The following is a 19,212-nucleotide window of genomic DNA, read 5'->3' as shown; positions in this document are numbered from 1 at the left end:
GTGGGATATTGACAAGATGTGGTGTTTGAGCTTTTCATTTATATCATAATCTTCAACTTCAATGTCAAATATAGTACCAGCATAATCGTGGTAAGAGGATGCTATGTTAAAGTTCTGCAGTTTTCTTGTTACTTCAAAAATGGCAGGATTTACATGTAAAAACATAGACAAACAGGTAACCCTGTCAGTGTGCCAATGCCGAAGCAACTACTTCAATGTTGGAGTGCCTGATGATGGCAGGCAACAGCAGCATCTATATGTTTGAATTTTGAGTATGATCTGTTAGATGATATAAGTGTAATGGAGACTTAATCTGCCGTCCTAGTGCTAACCACCAAATGAAATATCTGCAAAATTAGAAGGGAACAGTGTTGTTTTGGCCTACAGGCTGCAGCAGCATTTTCTCAGATGAGCCCAAAGATCCAAGAAGAATGAATAAACAAAGAACGTCATATCATCTCTGTTTCTTTTGCAGCAGCAAGTCTTGCATTCTCACGGTCCTGCTTGAATGTCCAATACAAAGGGGTGTAAAACAAGCAACATAAACCAAAAGGCACGGCCATCATTGAAAAGAGACCTTTTGACAGCGCTAAAGCCTCCCTAGGAGATCCTAATATCGGATCAACAGATTTGGCATCATAACCGTACATTTTCTCAGCAAGAATCCCTACAATTGGAGCAGCAAAAGAAGAAAATGAACCCTCAAACGCACGATCAAAAGCATAAATCATGGTGCGGTGCTTTGAAGGCACCACTTCTGCAAACATGGGACCATTTGTAGCAGTAGCACACCAGCTGATTGTGAGGCCCATTATGAATAAAGTCACAGCAAATGTGGAATAGCTGCTTATAGACGGAGAGATAATTCGAAGAAGGAACCATGAGAATGGGATGCCCATAAAAGAACTAAATTGAGCACACATGACACGTCCTGTATGGGGGTATATTCGAGACATTTTGTCTGCAACTACTCCACCAAAGAAGGATCCTAATGCGCATCCAGCAGCAAATAGACCGACAAGTGTGGCTGCACTATTATGATCAAAACCTGCATCAGAAGTTCATGATCACCGTTAATGCAGTTAACACTCAAACAAAATTTATATCAGCACAAGAAAACCCAACATGCTAATTCCTAAAAAAAGGGGCCACTTACCGATTAATTCAAACCATAATGTAAAGAAAACAATGGCTGTCCAAGGTAGGGATCCTACAAGACCCTGCAAAACAATGAACTGAAACGTTTGGAGTTTGATGACAGTTCTCATGGCTGTCCAGGACTCCATCCAAATTGACACTGTATTGATATTTGAGTGTCCTTTCTCTATCAATTCATCCCTAGCATGAGAAAGCATAAAAAATAACAACACCAAACAGTAGAAAACTCTCAACAGCATAGGAAATGGAACAACTGATGAACATAAAGGTGTATATACCTGTCAGACTGTTTTGAAATATCATGCTGGCCACTGCTTTTCTTCCTTGGGTCAACGACAAAAGAGAAGACAAGAAATCCTATGAAACAACTCAAAGTTGCCATCACGATGAAGGAAAAGCGCCATCCTGGTATGCCCCAGTATTCATGACCAGCCATAACTGTAGCTATAGCTCCACCTCCTATCCCACCCACAGTACCAATTAGATTAAGAAACCCAAATCCCGTCCCTCTGACTTCATCCTTGTAGCTATCAGCTATGAAGGACTGCAAAGCAGGTATCACAATTGCCAGACCGAAGCCATTTACAGCTCTCCAGAAGCCAACCTGCAGAAAATACTTGCTCGCACCCACTGCACCGGTTGATAGGGCCCAGAAGAGGATACCAATTGCAAGAACCGTGGGTCGGTCATAATTTAAAACTAAAATACCTGCCACTGGAGAAGCAATTCCCTGCACAAAGTTCCTAATGAATGTGAGAAACCCAAGATCAGATGGTCCTGCTGTAAAAGCTTCACTGACTTCTTTATAAACAGCTGGAAGGAGATTCTCATCAGCGCGCTCCATTATAGCGGCCATGTTGATGATGATTAGGGAAATAGAGATCCCAAAAATTGTCCTTGTTCTGTATTGGGGCAATATATTAAAATCAGAAGTAGAAATGCTACAGTAACACGTACTATCTTCTTCCAAAAATCAAATTAATTGAAATATACGGAATTGTACATTGTTAGGGCTAAACAGTTTTTCAAGTTGGATTGTAATCAGCATATATTAGGAACTGAAACAAAGGGGATTGCATTTTCTGTGGCAGGAAATATCAGCTTGTTGTACGATCAAAAATTTGATCAGCAGAAGGATAAGACTTGAATAAAGTTACAAAAAAATATTAATTTCTCAAAGAAAAGACTTGAACAAAGTGCTTCTTGCAGCTGATTGATGTAACATTGTACAAGCCCTATCTGAAGTCAAATAAAACAAGCGATAGAAACCGCAGCCTTCAAATTGTGAGTTGCAAGCTGCTATCAACATGACACAGGACAACACTGCTTAATTGATCGGATATGGTGGCTATCAACATGTTCTCTAAAAAGTTGGAGTTTTCAGGAGGGTGTTCAAACAAGAACGACAACTTAGACACGAAGTAAGAGAACATTCAAGCTAAAAATATTTTTCAAAGCAACAAACAGGAAAATGTATGATAATTAAGTAGCGTGTCAAACTGACATACAAATGAGTGATTAATAAGAGGTCCAGATTCAAAGTTTCAGCTAGTATCAAGAGGATCCATTTTTCTCCATCTCAGTGAGGTTCAAAATGAGACTAATGATGCTTTCTATAACAGCACTCGAAGTGAATGTCGATCAGTCCCATAAATTCCATCAAATGAGCAGTTTCATTGACTACTAATTGACAAAACATCAAATCTTGCTGCGCAGTACGACATGTTCTACTCTGAGGAGGAGAGGTGTGAAAGCTTATAACATTGAAGAAACAGGAAAGACACACGGTGACAAACTAAACGCTGAAATAGGTTCCCTTGCTCAAGGTAAATTTTTTAAAACTCAAAAGGTCTTGTAATTTGACAAGTTCGTCAAAATTTCATAAATTAAATCTCTTTTTGCACTTAGGTCATTCATTTGCATCAACTTCAACTCAACTTTTTGCAGGTAAACTGAAGTAAGAGATCAATGTAAGTCTTTTAAACTTGAAAATATTCTAGCCCTGTAAAGTCAACACCAAAAGCTGTAAGGTTGATATATAAATTGAAACAGGGAATCCTAAAACCCATAAAGAAAATACTAATAATTGAAGCTGCAATAAAAGTGAAACCTGACCTCATGGTGGAAAGGTGGCTGGGAAGCAGAGATTTAGGTCGAAAAACAGAAGAAGGTAATCTTGAAGCTCTAGCGCTTAACCCCATCAATCCCAAAGGAATAAAGGTCAACCTTTTGCTGGCCCTTCTCCTTCTGGGGCACTAACTCGCCATTCATTCAACGTGGCTCTGTTTATTTGCTGCAAGATTCCATTTTTAGACAACCCCAGATGAAGATTTGAGATCTACTTACCATACAATATACGTACAATCATCAAACGTAAAGAATATGTGATAAGATTCAGTACAATTTATGTTATTATGAGTACAAAATCTGGATAATAAGAAAGATGGAGGGATGTTTTGGTGGGTGATGAGTTTGGTAATAATGGATTAGAAATGGTAACGGATCAAACAGATAATGCAAGCAAATCCTTAATTAACCAAAAAAAAAAAATTGGATTCTAAGGCCAGACGTGTAATAGACTAAAGGGTGTCTACTTCTTATTTGACATTTGGGACATTCTATAACTGCACTCATTAAACCACATTTTAATAGACCATACGATTTAAATTAGTTAGGTTACATGGGATGAAGCACCAATTTATTTATTTATTTTGAAAATTATACTAGTTTTAAAAACTTTATATTCAATCAACCTAATTATATGTTTGTCATTGATGTTGGAAACACTTATTTGAAAAAAAAATTAAGTGGTTGGCAAACATGTAAAACTACTTTTAAATAGATACAGAAGCAATTTTTCTGCTTCTCGGAAAAAAATTAAAACTTTCGGTTTCTTTAAAAAATACTTTTTAATGGAAAAAAAGAGAAATATATCGTAAACGATATGTAGATACGCTTCGTTATATTTTTGAGACATTAATATAACTATAGTCTGAAATGTAGAGCATATATACCTTTTATACTTAATTTCTTTTGAGCTTGATACCAAACTCAATCTTTTTGAGCTCGAATCATGAATAATCCTTCGAGCAAGATATCAAAACTTAGGTTTTTTGAGCTTAAATTTAATCTAACTCAAAACTTCAATGGTAGAATTTTGTCAGCAACTTCAAATCATATGAGGTTTTGAACATAGACTCAGAAACACTAGGGGAATGGCAAAAACAACTACAAAAATACTAACCAAAGTAAAATTTTGAAACTTTGGCGTTGTTTCATTCTTTTGGAATATTTTTTTAAATAAGGTGAATTTCTTCTAATCTAAAGATGATTTTAGAATTTTTATTTTTTTAAAAAAAATTAATTAATAATGTAGCCGAAAATTGAAATGATTTCATGAAAAATTAAAAATGTTAAAAAATTGGGACTTGTTTATGTTCTTGATGTGTTTTTTAAGGAGGAGGAAGAAGAAAAAAGAGTACTTTGATCCAAAAAAACTTAAACCGAAAAGTGTTAAACTATGTTTAGGGGTGTAAAAATGGTTTTGCAAAATTGAAGCTAAAAAAAAAACATGAATAAGCTTTTTCTTTAACAAATTAATATCATAAATAAGATTATCTTTTTTAAAAGTTGGGTGACATATTTAAGTCTTTTACTTTATATCAATTAGAGCATGACTAACTGTTTTGCTGCATCAATTTAATCGAGCCTACAACAACAAAAAATATGTAATGTAATTCTACATATAAGTATATTACTAAAATTGCTATTGATTTCAAACATATCCTTCAAAATAATGCATCCTTCCATATTTGATGCATTGTGCAGATCACTCTCTTATTTCATTATCAAAGTCTATTGGCTATGGGGGGATAACAAATAAAATTTACAAAGTAAAGATTTTTTGTTTTCTATATTTTGCAGATAAGGAGTTTAAAAGTTGAAAATGTGAACACAGAAATTGCAGCTAAGTATAAGATTAATGTTAACATGCTAACTTTTAAACTCGTTTTATCATGCCTTTCTTCCTACTTTAATTAAACTAACAACCTTAGAGGAAAATTGAACTCCATTGAATATACTAAACTAAAAACACTTCGAAAATTTTGTGGATTTTCAAAAAGTGAGAGAGAACTAAAATCAATTAAAAATCTAAAATGTTATCTTCTTTTCTTTTTCACTCTTGAGAGTCTATTCTATGTGTTCTAATTTATTTATATGATAGTTTGACACAATGTTTTAAAAGACCGTTGAAACTCGCTCTGGTAACACCACAAAGGTGATTATTTAGTACGTAATATTTCTTTTAAAAATACGTAGCGAAATTTACTTTTTCACTTATCATTGATCTTTATGATTTTGTCATGTCTCAAAATTATCATATTTTATTTAGTTATTTGAGTAATTTTCTTTTATTCATGGAGTGATGCTTTTACTATAGGGCAACTTTCACATGTAGCAAATATAAAATTCATATTTGTATGCTATAGCAAAGTTTGTATAATTGCACTCCGTAGCAAATATATATATGTTTAATTCGCTATGCATATAAAATTGAAACGAATTATATAAAACAAAGTGTATAAAACTAGAAAGAGAAAGAGACTTGGGCAGAGAATTGTATAAAACGAAGTATGTAAAACGACTTGTATAATTATAAGTGTATAGAACGATTATATACAATTTGAATTTGTATAAAATGAGAAAGAGAGAAAGACAAAAGAGACTTGGGCAGGGAATATACAATTGAATCGAATTGTATAAAACGAGAAAGAGATAAATTATATACAATTTGAATTTGTATAAAACGAGAAAGAGAGAAAGGCAAAAGAAACTGGGCAGGGGAGTATTTTTATTGTATAATTATAAGTATATAGGATGAAAATATATGTATTTGCATGTGTATATTCAATTTTCTCTCGCTTTATACAAACAGAAACACAATTTATACATTTCTTTTCTGTTTGTACAAGTGAGAGAGGCGAGGCTGGAGAGCGATATTAGGGAGAGTTGCGAGCGAGATCTGGGAGATGGGGAGAGAGGGGAACAAAAATATATGTATTTATATAATTTCCTCTCGCTTCATACAAATTTTATCCACTTGTGTTTAAATAAAAGTGAGAGAAAGCGAGCGAGAGAGGAGAGTGGCGAGCGAGAGTTTGAGGGAGAGAGGTGACTGACAAACAATTTGCTAGGGAGCACAATTAAATCAAAGGGTGGTTAAAGCAATTAATTAGATTTATTAGTATGTCATTATATACAATTTTTCCTTTATTATAATAGTAGTAAGTTTTATTGATTATTTTCTTCTAGGGGGTAAATTGTATAGTATGATAAATTTTTGTTATTAGAAATAATGACTCTTTTATTATTAGAAAGTCAAGATATTAGATTATTGGGAAAATGCATAAGTACCCCCTCAACCTATGCCCGAAATCTCAGAGACACACTTATACTATACTAAGGTCCTATTATTCCCCTGAACTTATTTTATAAGTAATTTTCTACCCCTTTTTAGCCTACGTGGCACTAGTTTGAAAAAAAAAGTCAACCATCGTTGGGCCCACCAGATAGTGCCACGTAGGCTAAAAAGGGGTAAAAGATTATGAATAAAATAAGTTCAGGGGGGCAATAGGACCTTAGTATAGTATAAGTGTGTCTCTGAGATTTCGGGCATAGGTTGAGGGGGTACTTGGACATTATCCCTAGATTATTTATATTTGTACAATCATGTTAGAAGTTTTATTTATGAGTTTTCTTAGTCATTGTTTGTAATTATTTTCAAACAATTGATGTATTTTTATATTTTTTGTTATTGTATTATCATACTAGCTTGTAAATTAAAAATTTAGAGATTCACAGGGCTCACGCCCCATGTTTTGAGGCTTACACATCGTCCTGTACTAAGTAAAACGCTCCGCTTCACGTCCCATCTTTTAAAGCGCTGATTTGACATGACACAAATTTTTTTTTGAAAAATCTATGAATCTTGTAATCTTAAAATCTAAAAATCTTTATTGGATAAATGTTTCTGTTGGTCTATAACATTAATGTGAACTATAAATTTTAGAAAGTTTTAAACGATTTATCTTTAAATATTAAATTAAAACATATTATTTTTAAAATATTAACTTATAAAAAAGAATTTTCTAGTAAATTAAAATGTACGGAAATACTAAAATATTCAGTAAAAAATTAAACAATTTTAATGTTGGTACCCAAATGGGTAAGACCTAAAACACACGTTTTACCCTTTAGACTGCCATGTCAAAATTATATAATTTTCACAAAAAAAAGAAAAAAGAAAAAAAAATAACAACTCTTTATTGGGCATCGTATAACATCTTGCAAGTGTTATTAGTTTGAGTCAAAACTCTCCTCCGTCTTAATTAATAGAAATTTTTGTTTCTTGGGGAAATCGAAGACATTGTTGGATGTTTTAAATTAATTTGAGACATTAGTTTAAGACATAAGCACTTATGTCATTAAGTTGATGACTAATGTGCATATGTCATAAAGTTAACCACCAAAGTGAAGTAAGATTTAGCTAATTTTCAAACATTCTCTTCACTTGCTCCGTCTGTTATTGTTTGTCATAATTTTTAATTTTTAAAGTCTAAAAACTTCGACTACCATTTTAAGATGCATTTTTTCATCATATTAATATGCAAAAAATAATAATTTATAATACTTTTCATATAGTTTTAGAATCTCTATTTTTTTTGTTTAAAATATCGAATCAATGTATTTAATTTACCTTTAAAAATTAATCAAATTGACTTTCGATAAGCGTAACATAACAAACATTTTTGGACGAAAGGAGTAGTATTTATATTTTATTGATTTCTGTATTCTCTAATTACTAGAAGAATGCTTGTTTAATCTTGGAGAAACATCTCTCTCTGTTGAAATAGTTTCTTAAAACAGTGCCTAACACGACTGAATTATTTGATATATATATATATATATATATATATCCTAATTCTTGTAGTAGTATATCCTAATTCTTGTATTATTATTTTGATGTTATAATTTTACCATCTGTCATATATTTTGCAACAGCATTTGCTTAATTAATATATTTCCAAGTATGTTTCAAAATTTATGAAGTCGCATGTGACTATAACTTTTGCAAAGAATATCTGAAATATGTATATACTATAAATATTTTTCAAATTTGAAATACATCTTGAAAATGAAAAGTGAATTGAAAAACATGTTAAATATTTTTTTTTCAAATTTTAAATACAATTTTAAGATGACACTCATTTTTTAATCATAGAAATATTTTTTATGGCGAAATAGACATTTTGGCTTCATAGATTGAAACAATGAATTGTCGTTTTTTTAAAATTATATACAGTAATAAGTTAATAACTGTGAGTTGTGAATGAATAACCAAAAAAATAGTACACCTAAAGAGTACTTAAAAACAATGCAACTTTATGAGACATTAGGTGTTGTTAACTTCTTTCAAGGAACAAAAAATTGAATAAGAAGTACATTATGCATTAAAATATATCAAAACCACAGTAACCAATCACATGTCCCAAGTAAATACGTAAAGAAGTCATTAACAAGCATTTGCAAGTAAATACGTAAAGAAGTCATTAACAAACATTGCATGCTCTATAAATAAATATCTATCTATCTACTCAATTTCATTTTCATTACCTTCATCTCATTTTATTCTCTAATACCAAAATTGACAATCACTATGGGTAGCTCAAAACAACTACTTCATATTGGTGTACTCTCAAGTCCAGGCTTAGGCCACATTATCCCTGTACTAAACCTCGGCAACCGCCTCGCCACCGTCCATAACGTCTCTGTTACCGTTTTTGTTATCACCTCCGGCAGCTCTCTGGCCGAAACTGAAATTCTCAAATCCGCCCATAAATCAAAGATGATTGATGTAGTTGAAATACCAGCGGTAGATATCTCCAAACTTATTGATTCCAACACAAAAACGGTCACTCAACTTTGCATGCTTGTGCGTGAAACGTTGTGTGTTGTTAAGTCTGTGATATTTGCAATGAAGCATCTCCTGGACGCTCTCATTGTTGATATTTTCACTACTGAAGCGTTGTCAATTGCCAAAGAATTTGATTTACCTAATTATGTTTATATTCCGACAAATGCATGGTTTACTGCTTTGACTGTCTACTGTCCGGTACTTGACAAAGAAATTGAGGGTCAATATGTAGATCACAAGGAACCGTTGAAAATCCCAGGGTGCAAACCGGTTCGACCAGAAGACGTCAGCGATCCAATGCTGGACCGCAACAATCAGGATTATTGCGAGTACTTGAAGGTACTTGGGATCGGGTTCTGTTTGTCGGATGGGATCTTGATGAACACTTGGGAAGACGCGGAGGCCGGTTCACTCAAAGCGTTAAGAGAAAATGAAATATTAAAAGCTATAGTGAAGTCACCGGTTTATCCGGTTGGACCATTGATTAGACAAGAACAACAAATCATTGATGGAGATGATGATGGTAACAATTCTGTCCTAAATTGGTTGGATAAACAAATGCCTAATTCAGTGCTATACATATCTTTCGGGAGTGGTGGGACCCTCTCGTCAAAACAATTAACTGAGTTAGCTTTTGGGTTGGAGTTAAGTCATCAGAAGTTCATTTGGGTGGTGAGGCCACCGTCAGAAGATGGTGCAGACAAGTCATATTTCACAACTGGAGATCAGGGCAAGAACACTCCTGAGTACTTGCCAGAAGGTTTTCAAACACGGACCAAAGATTTTGGATTGGTGATTCAGATGTGGACGGATCAAACAAGAATCTTGAGCCACCCATCAGTCGGGGGATTTTTGACGCACTGTGGATGGAATTCTAGCATTGAGAGTATAACAAATGGTTTGCCAATGATTGCGTGGCCGTTATATGCTGAACAGAGACAAAATGCTACTATGCTCACGGAGGAACTTAGAGTGGCTGTTGGGCCAAAGGTATTGCCAACAAAGGAAGTGGTGGAAAGGGAAGAAATAGAGCAATTGGTGAGAATGGTAATGCAATATAAAGAAGGAAATGAATTGAAGGAAAATGTGAAGAAACTGAAGATGAGTGCAGAGAAAGCACTAAGTATAGGAGGCTCCTCTCATGATTCAATGTGTCAAGTCCTCAGAGACATTGAGAAGAGATCTATCCATGGTTGCAAGAACATTAAGGTGTGAGGAAACTATCTAAAAAGGGTAAGATAATGAGTGATTAGGGCTATATATACCCTAAAGTTGTCTATGTTATGTTGTTATTATGTGCTACTATAATTTACAGTATGCATGTTTCGAATAGAATTTACCACTATAATAAAGCAATATCATTCAGTGAAGTTATTCTCCTTTGCAAGCAATCTTGAGATCAGTTAAAAAGTGTATGCGTGGTTGAAGGAAAATACTGAATTAAGAATATGCACCAGCACAAGCTAAGCCACGTCAGTACAAGTTTTCTCCCCTTGTAAAACCCTAAATCCTACCGCTGGATATCAACTCAAAAAAGGTGACATTTTGTCCAAACCTCCATCAATTAACATTACTTAAGAAAACAGTTAAAACTGAATAACTGAGGTTGGTAGAACCAAGGTCGGTTCTTGCAATATTTTTTGCAAGCAAATCTTCCCAGCTATTTCAAGATGATTCATTAATAGGAATACGACTTTAGTCACATAGATAAGTATTTATTAAAATTTATGAAGTTGCGTTTGACAATAATTTCTGTTAAAAGCTAAGGACTTTAAATTAGATTCCAGCTGTATGTTTACCTTTAGAAACATTATGTACCGTTGTTTGGAGATTTTATTTCAGAGTGTTGTAATTGTTACCAATTAATGAAAGAGTTCAAAGATAATGGGAGCTGTATAGTGAGGGGAAGGAGATGAATAAATAAAACAAGCGAGCCCGCAAAAATGAGTTACGGTATTAACTCTGTCGAAACGCACCATAGACTTGTCGCATCTTCCTGATGTGCACCAACAGATCTCTCGAAATGTGCTGACCCCGTTTTGAATCGACAGATGCTATATCTTTCATCTCCACAAGGCAACAATAATATGGTAAAAATGCCTGCACACGTTAACGCAAATACATGATTTAACTACATATGATGAAGGGCTTAAGCTGGAAAAGGATCAGTAGCCTTTGATTAACCTCAACTCCAATCCCCTAACAAATGAGGCATGTCAAGCTGCAATGGGTTCGGTAGCCTTCTTCAGCCATTCCATCTCAGATGTATTCAGGTAAGGAGTAAGAATTTCCCTACATTTTGCATGGTATTCATTTAACCATTCAATCTCTTCAGGAATCAGAAGGTTCACGTCAATTAGTTTCCTCTGGTATGGTGCCTACATTAACAAACAAGATTCTTACCTTCATGACACATTACACTTCCAACCTATAGAATTAGGAAGTAAGTGATAATCCAAGTTTTAAAAAAAATACAAACAGAAAAGGACAGAGAATGTCTTGCTTCCTCTTGGACTGCAAAAGTGCAATCGCACCACACACTTGTACATCTAGAACATCAAGGTAGATGCATATCACATATGTAAATAGACATAAAACATGGTGTTTACAAACTTACCCAAGTTATATGCTCAAATGATAAGTAGCCCTTATTGCCAAAGTTGAACTTCGTATTGCCCTCCTTGACAATAAGAACATTCTCTATTCTTATACCAAAGTTCCCGTCTTCATAATAACCAGGTTCTGAAAAATATATACCATATGAATGTTCAAACTCTGAAAAGCTGAAACAAGAAAACTATAAAGATGTGCAGAAGCAACTAGAAAGGTAAAACTATTAGATTATTGAGCAAGCTGGACAACATGATGGTATGACGTGGTTTATCCTAACTTTATTGACAGGCCATTCTTTTACTAGTATAACTAGAAAAACGTTACATTTCCCCTGATCATATCAGTTCTGTAAGTTGTAGATCTCCAGTAAGCAAATTCAGGACCGACTATGTTAGGATAGGATATTTACTAATGCACATCCTTCGTAAAGAAGCATAACAAACCCACTAATCCATGTTAGGAGTGAAAATACATTCAAAAATGCAGAGGCATCAATCATGCTAAGGAAAAGTTTACTTTATAACTCGTAATGTAATAAGATGCTACCGACCATCTGTTACAGCCATTGAAACTTGTAGCGTCACATCCCGTGCAGATGGCCTGAAACTAATATTATGAGGTCCTGCCAAAAATAAATTAAATGTTAATATAAATTGCTCCTTACAAGTACCTCTATACTCATGATGGCAAGTTTACCTTCATGAACATTTAAGTAAGACCCGATCCCGTGTCCAGTACCATGCATATAGTCAAGACCATCTTTCCACAAAGGAATTCGAGCAAAAATTCAAGAGCTTGCCCTATCAAGAGTAGTCAAGCACAATGTTCTGATAAGCCAACTATCTTGGGCCACAGCATTTGAATGAAATGAAATGAAAATGGTAAGCATACGCCTCTGAATAATAGCCTATGGATATAGGCATTGGTACATCTAACCACGAAAGAAAATTTAGAAAATTACAGACATCGAGTATCAAATTCCACATAATCATACCATTGGTTCCGTTAGGAGACCTGGCAATTCCCAAAGATATACGTCCTTTAAGAACCTACATAAAATAAAGTAACCTTTTAGCCATTAATGCAGTATTGTGATAAGGAAAGAACAAAACTTTCCAGTATAAGATTTTAAAGAATCAATCACACAGAGTAAAACCAGCATAGAAGACAAACCTACATACATATATATATAAAAAAAATTGTTCGAAGTATAGCAATCATTATCCTTTCTCAGTCACCCCTAAAAAAAAAACAGAAAAGAAAACCTTAAGAATAACGAAGGCATTTTACAGAAAAGTTTTGACTTACTGTTGCTTTGTTTACTCATAAGACAATTTTTTTCTCTTCAATTTTTATGGATTTCAATCAACATTCATTGCAAAGAGAGAGAATTTCCCACAGGAAAGCATGTGTAATGCATGTATGTTAAGACTTGAATAAGAAGGATTACATAATACAAGCACTGGAATAAAAGAGCTAGAGATCTCTAGGAGAATAATGCCTCCAATAGCTTCTCTAATCAAGGCTTAAAATGGACTAATGCTTCTAGAATGATCTAAAGGAAGCATGACCAAGTGTGGAAGGAGACTGGACATAGATAAGATCATCAATAGTAATCTGAAATCAGAACTCTCATTATGAAATTTCACTCCATCGTGCATAGTCAGCAACACCATCATATATATAGAAAGATCACATGTTAAATATAGAAGTATGCAAAGTCCCGAATATATGCTCTCAGTTCTCACATACCTGTGCTCCAGAATCGAATAGGTAAATACAATCTGGATCGAGTTCAGCACATGTTTCTGCCTCAGGTTTATAGTGGATAATGGCTGCATTTGAGCCAACAGAAGAGGTAGTTGGGAAACTTAATCCTCTAAAATGCTGCAGATGTAGAGGAGCAACATTACCCCATTACGTTAAGATAATGCTATTGTTAAGAAAACAAGATTCTTAACAATTTTGCGAACTTCAAGAAAGATTACAACCATCAGAAAACAAACCAAGCTGCACTTGTTGGAATAGCTCAAGGCAAAAACTTCTAGTTAATTGAAGCAACTAAACATATTATCCCGAGGTATATTAGGTACTCCTGAATCCCGATACATGTTATTAACATTTGATAATACATACTCGTACTTTTTACCTTTTTTTTTTTTTGCCACCCCTTATACTTGTCTATTTTTAAATTTCACTACACTCACTTGCTATGTGGATACAATAGAAAAATGATATTATTGTTCTTGTAAATTTTAAAGAAAAAAGATAGAGAAAATATGCCAGCGTGTAACTGGACAGAGCTCGAGTCGAAATCAGCATATCATGTGGTTCTGGAAACAATAACATAGCAGTTAAACAGAAGCAACAAACTGGAAATAAACTCTAGAGTCATCATCAGCTCACAACCTAGATGACGATAACTCATACATAAATAGAGTGATAAAGAGTATAAGACAGCAGATTTCATGCTAGATTTTTCATCAGAATACAACCATTTACCTCCTTTGATGCACGGGACTCCTCCAGCTTATCACTCACAGAGACTTCTGTCAGTCTTTTAGTCCCCCTAACATAATGAATTATTACAAAAATAAGGTACAAAACATGGACCCACTACTAAGGAAAACAGTATAATATATCCCATGCTTCATGATAAGTTCCTCAATAAATCACTTAATTATTGACTGAAGATCAGTAACTTGCAGAAGCTTCCTTCAGAAAATCAAGGGCCACTAAAAGTCTTGCTCCATCTTAAGAAAACAAAGTCTTAAATTTTCAAATCCACACAGCCCACAAGAATAACCTTCTACACAGACAATAAATCAAGAAATCACTTCTAGAATAATGCATCTTTCTATCAACACAAGATGCCAGCTCTAATAGACTAATTCCTTTTTTCTTGGATCCTGAATTGCAGGGGGGGGGGGGGGGGGGCATAAGTTCTGAAGTAGCATCCTATAACAGATCAATTCTTAGAGTGTACCTAATCGCCAAAAACATGAAATAGTACAAAAAACCAGAAAAACATACAGTTGTTTCTTCTGTTTGGTACTTTCAGCCTCCATGAAATAACCAGATGCCCCATATATTTCCTGCATCTGGAAAATTGGAACAAGGTTGAAACTCATCTAGCCAAACTACTGAATCCATGAATAGCTTGAATCAAGTGTTTCTGCACCTAAAAAGCGAAGAGATCCCTGCTAAAAATATAAAGTCCACACTATTTGCAAAAAGGCATTGCAAATAGATATAACATCTTTCTCAGAGAGATACATTATCCTTCTTCTTTTTTAGTTTTGCATAGGACAGAATTTCTAACCCAACATATTTGGCTTTATCGGTATATACCAACTTACACTCGTCACACGTGTCACATTTGAATACGCCACTTCACAAATGACACGGCACCTCTCTTTTGAGCATATTGTTACATGTTTTATGAACTTAGGTCGGAAAAGGATATACTTTATGCAGTGAAACTACATCAAGCTCTCCTCATTTGGTGGAGCTACATATTACTCGCCAGGAATTCAGTTTCTGTCCGAACATGGCCAAATCAATCTTGAATACATTGATGCTGTGCATTGATCAAATCAAATCAAAGAGTAGAACTTATTTGAAAATATTCTAGTAACTGGGACAAACAAGTTGAAATGAATGGAGTGAAATCAAATCAAAGAGCAGAACTTAATTGAAAATATTCTAGTAATTGAGACAAACAAGTTGAAATGAATGGAGTGACATTGGTGGGTAAGTGATGGTGGCTTTGTGTATTAAATGTTTCATGCTAAACCACCAGTTAATGTTGTGAGTAAAATGTCGGTGATATGGCGACATATTCAACAAATGTTATTCATGAGGGAGAGAACAAAGCAACGGATCAACAGGACATTCAGTAAAGCTCTATTACAAACATCATGTAAAGCTCTATATTAACTTCATAAAGGTCATAATAAACAATGGGAGGTCCCAAGTTAGAACTCACATCTTTATGATAAACAAGAGAATGATCTAAAAGCCTTCTAATTAATGGAAATGAGTATAAACACTTCAAGCTAACAAAATCGTCTGAAAACATCCACCTACTAAGTCAAACTAGTCTTATTGGACTCTATTATCAGGGGCTTCAGCTTTAGCCAAACCAAGCTCCTTCTCTAGCTTGGTCCAAGCTTTTACCAAGTTAGGAGGGAACTTCTTCTTCACAGTCCTACTCATCCCTTTTGCATCTTTCAACTTTGATTTCTTCACCAACCCTTCCACCAAATACGTGAGTGTATCAAAATCCGGGATCTTTTGAACTTTCACACTCTCCTTGAACACCTTGTAACCAGTCTCATACCTTCCCTTCTTACACAAATAAAAGATTAAAGTCCTAAAAGTTGCAGCATTTGGATTACACCCATTTTTCTCCAGATCATCATAAACCATCTGTGCCTCATCCATCAATTCATTCTTACAATAACAAGTCATCAAGTAATTGTAGCTAATCGTATCAGGTTTCAATCCAGCATCGTTCATTTCCTCAATTAAAGCTTTCACGCCCTCCAGATCACCCCCCTGAATGTTCATAATCTTCACATTGTATGCACCAACATCTGGACCACACCCTCTGTTCACCATCTCGTTCCATACCTTCTCCGCCTCATCACTCTTCCCTTTCTTGTAGAATGAATGAAGTATAGTAGTGAAAGTAACCGTTGTAATCTCCACACTTTTCTCCTCCATCACCTTGAGTATTTCCATTGCCATTTCCGGCGACCCCGTTTCACAATATGACCTAATCAGTATACCGTACGACACTTTATCAGGTAAAAATCCATACTTCACTGGAATTTCATCAAACAGCTGGGGGACACGATCATATAGTTTTGAGCGCACGCAAGCTGATAAAAGCACATTGAAGGAAATAGCTGATCTGGGGGTGCCTAAATCATCCATCTGATGATAAATTTTGAGTGCGTGATCAAACATGCCGGCGACACCATAAGAACGGATTATGGATGAAAGAAAAGGCTCTTGGGTAATTTTGGGGCTATTCTTGTGAGACTCGAGGAAATTTTCGATGTCGGAGAAACGGTGTGACTTAGCGAGGCGCTTGACTGTGAATTCTTGTGCATAGCGGGAGGACAGAGGGGAAACGTAACGATCAGAAACGGAGGAGTAAATCTCTAAGGCTTTATCAGGGTCGTGCTCGGCTTTGAGCTTTGATTTTGCTTTAGAGATAGAGATGGTGATGGTGGAAGGTGACGAGGCGGCGGCAACGGCAGCGGCGGTGGTTGTGAGGTGGCGTGCCTGGCGCAAAGCAATGGAAGAAGACATTTCTTCTAGGGTTTAGAGATAGCTTGAAATGAAGTAGGGTTTAAGGAAATTCACTTTGACAGTGAAAGGACGTTTTCCAATGGTTTCCATTCGCGAAAATTACCAAAATCATTTCTTTCTTTATCTTTGTTTTAATCGGTTTTTTTTAAAATGTATTTAAGTTAAAGTATTTTTATTTTAAAATGTTTAGATAAGTTGAAAAAACATTTAATTTGAAATTAAAATAAATCAAATTGAGAAGTTCAAATTTTTAATTTATGATTTTTAGTTTATAAATCAAAAGACAAAAAATAATTTAAACTCTTATATTATATTATTATACGTTGTTTTCTTTAAATTTAATTTCTAATAATGTTTTACTTTTGATTTATTGCTGAGACTAGAGAGTACTTTATATGTTGAATATATTGATTATTGTGACATCTTTTTGATTTTATTCATGACAATAAAAAATTTAAAATAAATGTTGAACAGCTAACAAATGTTAGAAAATCAGTAAAAATGTATAAATATTTTTTTTTAAAAAAAAAAAGATTAATGTTTAATTGAAAGAAGAAAAATGATTACACTTTCAAAATTTTCTAAGAGTTTTTCACATCTTCTTAAACTCCTCCATCACTTCCTTAACCTTCAAGCACCCAATAGAAATTGAAATGTTTAGAGTAATTGACCACAATAATCATAATTTTATTTTGTCTTTTAAATAATTAATTTTCATAGTCATTTATTTTTGCCTAAATAATTTTCACAGTCTCTTCAGTCAAAAATTTAGTTTATGTTTACATTTAATGATGATGAAAACATTTACAATTCTTTTGAAAAGAAATATTAAGAAAACTATAATTATTTAGGACTCAACCTATCCTTAATCCGACCCAATTTTAAACTCAACCCTTATAATTCTGATTTTACTTCATTACTTTAATTTTCCTTGTGGGTTATAATGCTCTAATATAATCATGTCTCTTATTAAATAGTTCTTTTAACCTAAGCTCTTGTTTAATCAGACGGTAAAACAGACCCACAAAGCTGTTAAATCATCAGCTCCAACTAATAAACCCTAAACCCTTCCTCCACCATTATTACTTGGAGTTGAAGTTTCACTTTTCCATCCAGAAAATTGCAGAGATGGATTTGGACTTCGACAGTCCAAGTAAAGTCCCGAGCAGGCAAGCTCGTTTTGCTCCCAAGAACACCAAATTAAAGCCCCAACCCAAAAGTGAAACACTGCCATTGAAGGTAGATTCAGATATTCCCACTAAAAAGGAAAAATTTGTATCACAACCTGTTAGTATCCATAGTTGATCACTGTGAAGAAGGTAGAAGATTTTGTGGCTATTGTGATAAACAGAAGTGATTACTAAAATTGCAAATAGGCTATGATGCAAATGGTCTTCATCATACTATCAGTTTTTGGGATTCAGATATTATTGGGCCTTCTTTGGTGTTTGGGCTAGTACGCTAGTCCCCTTTCAAGAATCTGTACATAGAATTATTAGGTTACAATATTTCTTTGTTGTTTGTATTTATTTTCCTTGTCATTATCTCATAATTTGTTACAAGAAAACCAATTAGATATAGACAGCTGGCGAGTTAGTTACTGGTAGATTCTTTATTGTTTGTATAAATACAACACGTTTGTACAGAGGAATTCATCGAGAAATAGAATAAGGAATTTTCTACATTGCTTTTCTTAGTTTTTCATGGTGTCAGAGCAGTTGTAATTTTTCTATCCTCGTCTAATTTTTTTTAAACTCTTTTGTGTTTTCTGAAATGGATGTTTTGGACGAAACCAATACTCTTCCTGCTGTCACCTCTGAGAATTGCTGCAACTAATGCAGTGGATTCTTCACATGCCTTCTATATTCACCCTTCTGATTATCCAGGCATGAATCTTGTCTCTACTATCTCTGATGGTAAAAGCTATGGTGGCTGGAGAAGGTCTGTTGTTTTAACACTTTCAGCTAAGAACAAACTAGGATTCATTGATGGATCCCTAGCTTATCCTAATGCTAACATAATTCACTAGAGGGGTTCAAAAAATAAAAATGTAGTACTTGAGATTTGAACTTGGAACCTTATGGTGAATTTTGAACCCCCTCAGCCAACCTAATCTTATATTTAGAAGGTTCAAAATCTACAAA

At 34.4% G+C, this 19,212-nt stretch overlaps 4 protein-coding genes across 4 annotated transcripts; 1 reads left to right on the top strand and 3 right to left on the bottom strand.

Moving 5' to 3' along the window:
• Positions 1-8: 8 nt before the first annotated feature.
• LOC101250178 (uncharacterized) lies at positions 9-3,833 on the bottom strand. The gene is made up of 4 exons (XM_004232331.5): positions 3,274-3,833; positions 1,437-2,060; positions 1,157-1,338; positions 9-1,048 (listed from the first exon to the last, which is right to left on the bottom strand). The coding sequence occupies exons 1-4, from the start codon at positions 3,357-3,359 to the stop codon at positions 450-452; spliced, it is 1,491 nt and encodes a 496-aa protein (XP_004232379.1). The 5' UTR covers positions 3,360-3,833; the 3' UTR covers positions 9-449.
• Positions 3,834-8,786: 4,953 nt separating this feature from the next.
• LOC101256157 (anthocyanidin 3-O-glucosyltransferase 5) lies at positions 8,787-10,503 on the top strand. The gene has a single exon (XM_004233667.5). It carries the CDS (start codon positions 8,876-8,878, stop codon positions 10,346-10,348), a length of 1,473 nt encoding a protein of 490 aa, XP_004233715.1. The 5' UTR covers positions 8,787-8,875; the 3' UTR covers positions 10,349-10,503.
• A 779-nt stretch (positions 10,504-11,282) lies between these two features.
• Positions 11,283-14,955, bottom strand: LOC101251052 (aminopeptidase P1-like). Its single transcript, XM_069294407.1, has 8 exons — positions 14,780-14,955; positions 14,249-14,315; positions 13,499-13,633; positions 12,741-12,795; positions 12,443-12,532; positions 12,297-12,368; positions 11,751-11,875; positions 11,283-11,511 (listed from the first exon to the last, which is right to left on the bottom strand). The coding sequence occupies exons 1-8, from the start codon at positions 14,875-14,877 to the stop codon at positions 11,350-11,352; spliced, it is 804 nt and encodes a 267-aa protein (XP_069150508.1). The 5' UTR covers positions 14,878-14,955; the 3' UTR covers positions 11,283-11,349.
• Positions 14,956-15,653: 698 nt separating this feature from the next.
• LOC101250761 (small ribosomal subunit protein mL103 (rPPR7)-like) lies at positions 15,654-17,182 on the bottom strand. The gene has a single exon (XM_004232332.5). It carries the CDS (start codon positions 17,066-17,068, stop codon positions 15,851-15,853), a length of 1,218 nt encoding a protein of 405 aa, XP_004232380.1. The 5' UTR covers positions 17,069-17,182; the 3' UTR covers positions 15,654-15,850.
• Positions 17,183-19,212: the final 2,030 nt, after the last annotated feature.

The sequence above is a fragment of the Solanum lycopersicum genome, chromosome 2 (assembly GCF_036512215.1).
Source record: "Solanum lycopersicum chromosome 2, SLM_r2.1".
Classification (NCBI taxonomy): domain Eukaryota; kingdom Viridiplantae; phylum Streptophyta; class Magnoliopsida; order Solanales; family Solanaceae; genus Solanum; species Solanum lycopersicum.
This window is presented reverse-complemented; position numbering and strand designations above follow the sequence as displayed.